The sequence below is a fragment of the Anomalospiza imberbis genome, chromosome 18 (genome assembly GCF_031753505.1).
Source record: "Anomalospiza imberbis isolate Cuckoo-Finch-1a 21T00152 chromosome 18, ASM3175350v1, whole genome shotgun sequence".
Classification (NCBI taxonomy): Eukaryota; Metazoa; Chordata; class Aves; order Passeriformes; family Viduidae; genus Anomalospiza; species Anomalospiza imberbis.
Window position 1 is genome coordinate 2,787,292 of NC_089698.1, and position 10,892 is coordinate 2,798,183.

At 47.9% G+C, this 10,892-nt stretch overlaps 2 protein-coding genes and 1 long non-coding RNA gene across 3 annotated transcripts; 2 read left to right on the plus strand and 1 right to left on the minus strand.

Moving 5' to 3' along the window:
• The first annotated feature begins 35 nt into the window (after positions 1–35).
• GPN3 (GPN-loop GTPase 3) lies at positions 36–4,061 on the plus strand. Its single transcript, XM_068208436.1, has 8 exons — positions 36–188; positions 264–372; positions 1,045–1,212; positions 1,632–1,756; positions 2,415–2,530; positions 2,831–2,927; positions 3,304–3,432; positions 3,822–4,061. The coding sequence occupies exons 1-8, from the start codon at positions 141–143 to the stop codon at positions 3,882–3,884; spliced, it is 855 nt and encodes a 284-aa protein (XP_068064537.1). The 5' UTR covers positions 36–140; the 3' UTR covers positions 3,885–4,061.
• A 733-nt stretch (positions 4,062–4,794) lies between these two features.
• On the plus strand, positions 4,795–9,533 carry ARPC3 (actin related protein 2/3 complex subunit 3). Its single transcript, XM_068208474.1, has 7 exons — positions 4,795–4,947; positions 5,977–6,076; positions 7,051–7,127; positions 7,392–7,460; positions 7,731–7,857; positions 8,174–8,268; positions 9,018–9,533. The coding sequence occupies exons 1-7, from the start codon at positions 4,942–4,944 to the stop codon at positions 9,078–9,080; spliced, it is 537 nt and encodes a 178-aa protein (XP_068064575.1). The 5' UTR covers positions 4,795–4,941; the 3' UTR covers positions 9,081–9,533.
• LOC137484554 (uncharacterized) lies at positions 9,122–10,871 on the minus strand. The gene is made up of 2 exons (XR_011004917.1): positions 10,277–10,871; positions 9,122–10,173 (listed from the first exon to the last, which is right to left on the minus strand). It is a non-coding gene; the product is annotated as an uncharacterized lncRNA (long non-coding RNA).
• Between the last annotated feature and the right edge of the window lie 21 nt (positions 10,872–10,892).

The window sequence follows — 10,892 nt, forward strand, 5'->3', positions numbered from 1 at the left end:
CGTCTCGCGAGAGGGGCGTGCACGGTTTGACCCCGCCGGCTCGCCGTACCGCGGCGGGCAGGGCCATGCGCTGAGCCGTCGCGGCTTCGGCCGAGCTACGGGGCGCCGCAGCGGCCATTCCCCGCCGGGCCGCCGCGGCCATGCCCCGGTACGCGCAGCTGGTGATGGGCCCGGCGGGCAGCGGGAAGGTGAGCGGGGAACGGGGGGCGGCGGCGGCGGCGGGAGCTCCCTGACGGCTCCTGACGGCCGCGTGTGCCTTGCAGAGCACGTACTGCTCCAGCATGGTGCAGCACTGCGAGGCGCTGGGCCGCGCCGTGCAGGTGGTGAACCTGGACCCGGCGGCCGAGCTCTTCAGCTACCCCGTCATGGCAGGTGAGCGGCGGCCCCGGGCACGGCTGGGCTCCAGCCGCCCCGGGACCGTGCGACCGGACCGGTTCTGTCGCTCTAAAACGGAGCCCACGCAGCGGTGGGGGGAGATGTTGGAAAATCGTTTCAGTAAAATAGCGTGTGATTCTTAAATGAGTGAATAATTCTAGTCGGGTAGCAAGTAGCGCTCAGGGCCTATGTCAGAGGTTACTGCACTCTTAACCCCTGTATTTACCTACACCAGCGATTGATGCGTCCTGGCAGATGCCTCAGTTTCATGAACGACAGCAGTGTTTGTGTCTGAACACAGATGATAAGAAAAGTGCACCTTGACCTGGCCACATAGCAGAGATACTTTCAGGAGAAGAGACTCATTAGACGATCCAGGACCATAAGAGGAAAATCTGGGGAATGAGATGTTTCCCAGACAATCACCAGGAGCCCTCAAAAGACCCCCCTCAATAAGTGCTGGGAAGTATTTAGCATGTATTTACCTGGGGAATTAAGGCATTTGTGTAAGTTTCATGAACATAAGCTGTTGTGTTTGGCTGCTGGCTGTGCCTGTGCCAGGGAGAGCCCCCTGCACCCAGCACTGCTGTGAAGTCCTGCTGGTTTTCTCGGCTGCCAGACTGCCTGCAGAGTTCATTCCCCGCCTTTGGGGCCGTTTGTGTTCCGCAGACATCCGCGAGCTGATAGAAGTGGACGATGTCATGGAAGACGAGTCCTTGAGGTTTGGCCCCAATGGTGGCTTGGTGTTTTGCATGGAATACTTTGCCAATAACTTCAGCTGGCTGGAGGAGAGCCTCGGGCACGTGGAGGATGACTATGTTTTGTTTGACTGCCCAGGTAAACACACGTCAATGTTTTGGTATCGCTCTTCATAAGCATTGGAAAATTCGCAAATTGGAAAATTTGGTTGTGGACGGTTGTGATGATTCCCGTTTATTGAGCTATTAACAGTTGTCAGAGTCACTTTCGGGTGTCTCAGGAGTGAACTTGGCCCTGGGCTGATCTGGTTGACCGCACCATATTTGGTAGCATCGTGATCTGTGGCAACTGCAAACTAACACTAACTGGAGACCAAAGGAGGAAGAACCTCCTTTCATTTATTCTCTATTTCACCCAAACATAATCAGAGCTGCCTGAAAAGAGGGTGCTTTCCTTACCAGTTTTTATTTAAGTGCAGTTCCCCTGTCCACATAGAACTGTGCACTGTTGCCGTTTGCTTCACATTCCTACCTGTTAACATCCTGAGTGTGCCCCAGGTCAGATTGAACTCTACACACACCTGCCAGTGATGAAACAGTTGGTGGAGCAGCTGCAGCAGTGGGAATTCCGTGTCTGTGGAGTTTTCCTTGTGGATTCTCAGTTCATGGTGGAATCTTTCAAGGTATGCATTTGAAATCTGTTGATAAAGTTCATTTTTATAAAGAACAAGTCTGAGCCATTCAGGGAGCTGGGTTTGCCCAGAGGAAAAATTGCCAGGCCCAGGGAGATGTGGTTGCTGTCATCAGCTGCATCAGACGCAGCCTGCAGCAAGGACAATCCCAGATGGGTGTAAAGCAGCACTGTGAGAGTGAACAGACTGGGACAGGCACAGAGGCATTGTGCAGTGAATGTTCACCGAGTCAAAACGTGTCTGGGCAAACCCCAGAGCAGCCTGCTCTGACCTGGAAGTGCTTCTGTTTGAGCAGTTGTAGGAGCCAGATAACCTCCAGAAGTCCCTTCCAACCTAAATTCTTCTGTGATTCCATGAGCTTTCTCAGATCCCAAGAACAAGCAGGCCACCTTCCCCATTTAGCAGTAACTATCCCTAAAAGGGTTTGGGTTTTCTTAATGCCCTTTTCAGTGGCAAATCCATATTTGAGGCTCTAAAAATTGAGGGGGCACTTGTCACCTCCTTATTCCAGCAGAGAGAATGATTCCTCATATGGCTTTGTGTCCATGTTCCATATATTCATTACCAGATTTGGCCTGTGGTTGAGTGTCCTGCATGTTTGTGTTGTGTTTTTGTGCACTTTATTACCTCATTTTTCATCCTCTTCAAGTTCATTTCTGGAATCCTGGCAGCTCTCAGTGCAATGATATCTTTGGAGATTCCACAGATTAACGTCATGACCAAAATGGATTTGCTGAGCAAGAAAGCCAAGAAGGAAATAGAAAAGTAAGGTCCAAAAAATTATTTACTCTGTAGTACAATATACTGAGGCAAAGTTCACTCGAAATTGAGTCTAATGTTTCCCACAATTAAAACATACTCATTTGGAATGGGAGAAGATGGATTTTGTTTATTTCAAACAATGATCTTTAAACATCTGGGAAGGATGCTTAGTTTAGTCAGAGTCAAAAGACTAGCTCCATGTTTGTACTGATCTCGGGATTTTTCTGTAAATAATTATCTTGGATCTTTTGTGTCATTTTGGAGGACAGACTTTCAGTGTTGATGATGACTTTGTTTCTCCAGGTACTTGGATCCCGATATGTATTCTATGATTGAAGACTCTACAAATATATTGAAAAGCAAAAGGTTTAAAAAACTGACCAAATCTATATGTGGATTGGTAGGTACATTGCTTTTGAGCTAGTACCCTAAAATTCACTATCACTTTTTGCTTCTTTTAACTCAGTTTTTTTGTTTTTTCAGATTAGCATGAGATTCTTGATACTACTGATAAGATACTTTTGATATCTGGATTACAGCCAATACACTTTCTTTGAATTCTTTTCTGTTGGCAGTTTCGGGAACTTGCTGCTTTGTAGAACTTAGGATTGGTAGCCAGGTGTTCTGAGTAGGGAATTGCTGTTGGTTTGAGGTGTGACTTTAAATGGTATTTTAGAAGTCCAGAAAAGAGTGGTTTGAGGAAGCGGCTTTGAGTGCTATAAGTGAGAATGAACTTTCTGCATTTCCCTGCCAACACCCTTTGAATCCTTCTGTAGATTGATGACTATGGTATGGTTCGATTCCTGCCTTTGGATCGCTCCGATGAGGAAAGCATAAACATCGTTCTGCAGCACATAGACTTCACCATTCAGTATGGAGAAGATCTGGAATTTAAAGAACCAAAGGTAAGGGATGGTTGGTGAGAAGATGAAAAATTAGAAAGTATCCATAATAGAAGTTGTGATATAAATATGTTCTTTGCCTTGCTAATAAATTATTGTCTTAGTACTGTTCAAAATAAGCCATGTTTAGTCTTTCAGTGACGATGCTTGTATCATCTTCATTTAGTTATAAAAATGAAATTCTTTAATATAATCTTGCATATGCAGGTTGACCAAATGATTGTTTGAAAGTATTGCTTTGGTTTTCAAAATTAACAGAGTTTTAACCTTCAAATGTCAGAAAGGACCACTGAGATCACTAAGGTTTTTTCCTGCATGACTGTTCAAAGTCTCCTAATGATTCCTGTGTTCAACCCAGGAAGATTTATATTTTTCTTGGGTTTTTTTGACAGGAATGTGAAGAAGATAAATCTGCTCTTGTGGATGAATACTTTCAAGATCATGTGGATGAGTAAGAAACATGTTCAAACCGGGAGGAAAATACTTTGCTTTTGGTAAAAAATAAAAATTAAATAAAAAACCCCCAACCCCTACACAAATACACTTGATGTTTTATCTGTAAAATAACTAATATTTATAATGGAGAGTGAGTTACATGACCTCATAACTACTTTAATAAACAAATTTTTTTTACTATGCTTGTGTGTTATAAAATACATAGACCAGTGTTAGTACATATAAAAAAACCGAGCCAGAACTGGGCAGGAGGTTCAACAGACCAGCAAATCCTGCATAACTAGAGGGAAAAGAGAAAAATCTGTATGTGGGAGGTCTTGATCTGGATGAATTAAACCATTCAAAAGTTAGGGAAGCTACCGTGGTTTAATTCACCTCCAGACTGCCCTTGGGACGAGCCATGCTTAGGGTGTGTTGAAAGGATAAACCCCAGCCCTGCAGTTGAATTATTGTGACTCACCTTCCAAACCTCCCCACTTTGTCTCCCTGACTCATGCCGGGAGTCAGATACCAGGGGACAATTTCAGCAACGCTGGGTCTCAGGGAAGGTAATGGTTTGATAGCAATTGGAGTGTGCACCTTAAAATATTGTATCCCTGTGAACACAGCGCGTTTGGACCCCTCTCGTGCTTCCTTACACGAAGTGCTCCGTGCCGCCGGCTGGGCTGGGCTGGGCTGTGCTGGAAGCGCACAGGAGAGAGAACCAGCAGCGAGCGAAGCATCCCGGAACCGCTTCCCCGAGCGGGCGGTGCCCCACAGAAGCGCTGCCTCCCGGGCCTTCTCCCGGTACCGGCAGTGCCCTGGGAGAGCAGTGCCTCTCCGTGGCCGTTGCCCGTACGGGCAGGGCCCGGGCACAGCGCTGCCTCCCGGGATCCCTTCCCGGTGCGCTGCCTCCGGGGCGGTGCACGGCTCCCGCTTCCCCTCCTCGCACCGCCTCTGCCGCTGCCTCATTTCCTGCAGCGTAGGCGGAGGAGGAAGCTCTGTGCCCGCTGTCCTGCCCGGTTCGCCCCGCTCCCCTCCCGCCCGGCCCCGCCGAGCCGCCTCCTGCCCTTCGAGATGCCGGTGAGCGGCTCCGCGCCCGGCGCCGCGCGGCCCCAGCGGCGGCAGCGCGGGCAGGAGGGCGCGGGGCGGCGGGGCCGGGCCGGGGGCGGCGGGGCCGATCCCGGGCCGGGGAAGGGGCTCTGCTTGCTGCGGGGTCTGGCTCTGCGGGGGGAAAGAGGGGCTGCAGCTGCGGGGAGCGCTGCTGAGAGCGGGGAATGGCTCTTCACGGGAGGCTGCTGCAAGGCCAGCGCCTTCCTCTTCCTCCTCCTCCTCCGCCCCGCCAGGGATCCACCCGCGGCCGGGAGGGTGCGAGCCCCGGCAGCAGCGGGGGAGAGGGCGGGCACAGCAGGGCTTTGCTCTGGCTTTGTTCACACCACCACTCAGTGAAATAAACTGCTTTTTCCATCCAGCCTCTCCCAGTCACATCCTCCTCTGCCCCCCACAAAAGGTGGGTTGTGAGATGAGGGCTTCCCAGTGGCCTGCACAGCACCTTGGAAAGTGCCTAAAACTAAACTCATTAGTTGTTTAAAATCGGTTTTCCAGGAAGAATTTGTTGTATGCAGAAAGCTGGCTTGTTTTTCACTTACATCAGTTTTGTTGGAGTTTTTTTTTTTTTTTTTTTTTTTTACTGCATTAAGCCTGGCTTTATTTATAATTATCTATTATTAATGGCCAGACATGAAATAAATTACCTATTTTTTAATGGCCAACTAACTTTCAGTGCAATGCCCCAGAACTCAGGCAGGTGAGCAGGGCTGTTACCCCTTGGTGCTGCCAGGATGGGGTAACAGGATGAGGCAGCCTGGGGATGAACTGTGCCTGCAGACCAGCAACACAGATTTTATCCCATCTCCCGGTGCTTTCCTGGTCTTCACCAGAATGGCACTAAGATCTGGACCTAAATAGAAAATAGCACTTGTTTGTGCAAGGAAAAAATGCTGGAAGCATCATCATGAACTAGGCTGTGACTCCTGTTTGATGAAGACACGTGATTGGATATGGAAATGTCTCTTTTCAGCAGGATCAATAACCAGCTCTCCCTGTCTCTAGGCTTACCACTCCACTTTAATGGACTCAGACACCAAGCTAATTGGGAACATGGCACTGTTACCCATCAGAAGCCAGTTCAAGGGCCCAGCACCTCGAGAAAGTAAGTTTATAATAATCTCTGAATTACTGGATGTAGCTCATCACCTCAGGGGTTGCTCTAAGCCAGCCCCAGCAAGAGTGATGAGAAGAGTCACTGGTGGGAAATGGAGGGCTTTGCAGTTTAGAGAGGAGGAAAGTTTTCAACTACTTCAGTTGTGCAAATCGTAGAAAATAATTATGCACGGATAATCGTGCTCCGTGTTGTGCTGAGTTAGTGGTTTCAGTAATCCAAGCCTCTGGTTGCTGTTCTGGTGCTTCCCCGTGTGCTCCTGAGCAGGGTTTTGAGGAGGCTGTGGTGGTGTGAGGCCTCTGTGTCAGAGGAAGCGGGCTTTAGCTACAGAGAACTCGCGCTCTGGGCTGCTCTGAGGGACAGCAGCACTTACGGGTGTGGGGCTTCAAAAACTCCAGTGAAGTTCCAGGCACCCCGAGAGGGCCCACAGGCAGCCGGGCACAGATTCCCCTTCAACACCTGAACTTCCCCGGTGTGGTACTCACCAGAAATGTGGGGATCAGTTTGAAAAGGGAAATGGAAAGGAAATGTTTCTGGATTTAAGCAGTCTTGGATAGTAGCAAAGGTCAGATTCTCGCTGAGTTCTGCTCGCCTCCTTTATTTGAAGAGGGTAATGGAATCTGAGTGGTTGTGCTTTCTCAAAAAACTTTTTTTCCTATCCTTTTATGATGTCAAAACTCTGATGAGTTACTCAAAAGTGATAGAAAAGCGAGGAACTGCTGAATTGCTGCTGTTTGTGAAGTGACATATCAGAGGGGAAGGAGAAGGGAGTAGGAAGCTTAAATATTACAGTCTGAACTCACGGTGTTTCAGAAGTTTTCTGTTACGTGGTGCTGACTTCTGCTTTTTGTAAATACCACGGTTTTGCTTTTGCAGTAATCCTTATTTATGTATTTCAGTGAGTAAAAGTTATGACAAATGTAGTGTGGCAGTGCACTGCTTAACTCCCTATCTCTTCTTTATAGCTAAGGACACAGATATTATAGATGAAGCCATCTACTACTTCAAAGCTAATGTTTTCTTCAAAAATTATGAAATTAAGGTAATTTTTTGAGATACTGAGCATATTCTACTTCTTTAGAGGGTTGGTGCTGTGAATATAAATTTATTTTCAAGGAAGTAATTCTAAGAAGATCACAAAAACTCCCCTTTCACTTAATCTTTAAAGTTGGGTAAATGTCATGAATTGCAAATCTCTCTCTCATGGGGAAACTATAGCCCAAAATGGATTGAATTAATTCCTATTTCAGACTTTATCAGTTCCACTAAGTCCTGTCATCTAAGAGTTCCTGCTGTTGTTTTGCAGAATGAGGCTGACAGAACACTGATCTACGTGACCCTCTACATTTCTGAGTGCCTGAAAAAGCTGCAGAAGGTAAGAAAACTGAATTCCTGTGCAGGTGGGAAACAGTCTGTTCTGAGGATTGTTCTAAGGAAAGGATTTCCTGATATTTTCCTTCCAGAAGAACAAATAATCCTGTTCACCCCTGTCCCAGTTGTCACCTCAAATACCTCAAGGCTGTGGATGTGCTGTGTTGCTCTTCTTGATGAGTTTTCACGTTCCAGATTTGTAAAATATTCGGGTCTAATGTGCTGTCAGCTTTTGTTCATAACTGCTAACCCACTGTTTGCCTGGTTCTTCCAGTGTAACTCCAAGGGCCAGGGAGAGAAGGAAATGTACACCCTAGGAATCACTAACTTCCCAATCCCAGGGGAGCCCGGCTTTCCTCTGAACGCCATTTATGCCAAACCTGCCAACAAGCAGGAGGAAGGTAAGGCTGACCCAGGGCCTCTGAGGGTCACACTTTATTAACTGCACTTTTGTGACTGCAGTTAGAAAAATTACTTTAAAACCTAAATCTTCTAAATCTGCCGTGTCTTCTGAAGGCAGCACAAGCTGGATTTTCTGGCCTTGAGGATTCCCCTGGTTCTATAGATAAATTGAGCTAATCAACTCAGCCAGCTGGGAGTGCCTGCAGATGTGAAACTCCCTCTCTGCTTTAAGCAGTGATGTCTGATGTGCCCCTGTTAAATCCAGTTTGGGTTGGTGCTGCCCAGTTTACCCTGGTTTTGCTGTGCTGCTTTCAGAGGTGATGAGGGCCTACCTGCAGCAGCTGAGGCAAGAAACCGGCCTTCGCCTTTGTGACAAAGTGTTTGATCCTCAGAGCGACAAGCCAAGCAAGGTAAGAGTTCAGTGGCATCAGCACAGAGTTACTGAGAGGCTGGGGGTGTTTGTTCAGCCACGCGTGGAGAGAAGGGAGATGAGGGGGTGAGGGTAACTTCAGCCAAGCCTGTCTGATTTTGCACTGAAATGGCAGCTGCAAGTTACCAAGAAATTTAATCTAATGTGAGATGACAGTGAATGCCACGTGGGGTTACTTTCAAAAGCGGGGCAGTAATAAGAGGTGTCTGGTTCAGCTCTTCAAAGCACTGCACATCTGCTCGTGGCTGGGGTTGCAAATGGACTTCACAAGCAGGAGAGGTGCTGTTTCTCTTCCCAGGCAGCTCTGATTTGAGAGCTGCTTTGAAGTCGATTGTTTTGCCTCATGTCCAGATTGAAAAAATCGCTAATCAATGAATGAGTCACCTCCTGAGTGTTCACACGTTTCATGTGCAAATGTGACTGCATTTAATGTCAGAATCACTTAATTTACCTTCAAAGGCATAGCTTCCTGATGCATCCCTCCTTTATGACTGTGTTGGAATAAAATATAATAAAAGTAAAATAAGACAAAGTAGAGTTTCCTGTTTTAATTCAAAGTCCTGTCATATGAACTCATTGTGTCCATTCCTGTTGTCTTGCTCACCTCAATTCAAGTAGAAAGCAGCGTGTAAAACTATGTGTAAAACACTTGTTGTGTGACAGAGATTGAATACTTTAAAGTCCGTGGAAACCACTTCTGATTTTCTGACTCTCTACTTCTTTCTGCAGTGGTGGATCTGCTTTGTGAAGAGGCAGTTCATGAACAAGAGTCTCTCAGGCCCTGGCCAGTGAAGCAAAGTGGCAACAACTTTAAGCATTTCCACAGCAAGATGTTTGAGTCTTTTGCCTTTGTTTTGGATACATTTTGTACCAAGAAAGAATTAAGTGCTTATGAAGTTAAAAAAAAAAAAGAAAAAAAAAAAGAAAAAAACCAAACCTGTCAATGAGTGATAGAGGGAGTACAAAAAGATAAGTTGTGTAAGCAAATATTATTAAGCTGGTGCTTAATAAGTGATTTCTAATGTGCTGTTTCAGATGCAAGCTGCTTTGTAGTCGTGGCTACAGCGTTTAAAGCAGGGCTTGTATTTAAGAGAAGTGGGCTTGGCTGTGGGGCAGGGGAGCTGTGTCATTGCTCTGCTGGCTGGAGTCTGGGTGTCGTATGTCCAGGGAAAACGGACCTCTCACGCTGTGTTGTCCAGTGCAGTGATTTTTACCTTGTTTTCAATAAAATTTGCTTGTAATTAACGTGGTAACTACCGTGTGTCTTACGGACAGCCTTCAAAGACATCAAAGAGTTTTTTTTCTTTTTGGTGAAAGGCTTTGGGGTGACCTAATTGTGGCCTTCCAGGACTTGAAGGGAGCCAACAAGAGCCTGGAGTGCCAGGACAAGGGGGAGTGGCTTTGAACTGGCAGAGAGCAGGTTTAGATTGGATTCTGGAAAAAAATCTTCCCTGTGAGGGTGGTGAGGCCCTGGCACAGGTTGCCCAGAGAAGCTGTGGCTGCCCCATCCCTGGAAGTCTTTAAGGACAGGTTGGATGGGGCTTGGGGCAACCTGGGATAGTGGAAGGTGTCCCTGCCCATGGGTGGAATGAGATTATTTTTAAGGTCTCTTCCAACCCAAAGCATGCTGTGATTCCATGATTACTGTGTAACATTAATCAGTAGGAAGTGACTCATTCTCACTGAAAACTGGCATTAGTACAGGGCCTGGAGTTTGTAGCCATTTACCTGTTTATTTAGCAGCCTGTCTCCTCAGAGCTGTGCTCCTGAAATGCCTTCACAGGGTAACACAGGCAGATCCCACACAGCTGGCTCTGTGGCTGCCTTCCTGATGGGTGCATTCAAACACTCACAAACTGCTACAAAGTGGCTGTCCTGAGGATTTCTGGAAGAACACAAATCCACTTTTAGTTTATTCAGGGTTTGTTCCTCGATGGCAGGACTCGTGTCACAGTCACCATAGAGCACTAACACGCTTTTAGTGTTACCTGAAGCCCAGGGCTGGTGATGCTTTGCTGCCTGCTTGTCTGCTGAGCTGTGTCCCTCTCCCAGTAGCAGTGATGGCCTGTCCAAACGGAAAGTTCTCACCGATTCCATTTTTAGGAATAGGGTAGCCATGTTTTAAAAGGTTTCTGTAATAAAGGTGGGGAAATAAAGTTTATCATTCATCTCTCAGTCTATCCTTGTAGTTACCGGAAGGCCTAGTGAGGCATTTCCCAGAAGAAGTGTAGGTTTTGAAAGGTTTCTCTCCTCCGTTACCAATTTTTATAGGCAGGAGCGCCGTGATCTCGGAGACCTCAGTCACATTTAGCTGCAGCAACCATCAGCGTATTCGCAGGAGGACAAGGGGCGGTCTCGGGAGCTGTGGAGGCACGGACAGCGTGTGTCACACCCAGAGCGGAGCGGATCGCCCGCCGCCGCCGCCGCCGCCGCCGCGCCCCGCTCTCCCCTCACGCCCGTTCCCGCCGCCGCCAGGCCCCCTCGGCGCGGGCTGCCCTCCGCGCGCCTGTCGGGCCGCGCGGGCAGCGCCTCGGCCGCCTGCAGGCGGCGGCGCGCGAGGACCCCTGGGCGGCGCCATTTTGGAGTGGCGGCGGGCGGCGGCGG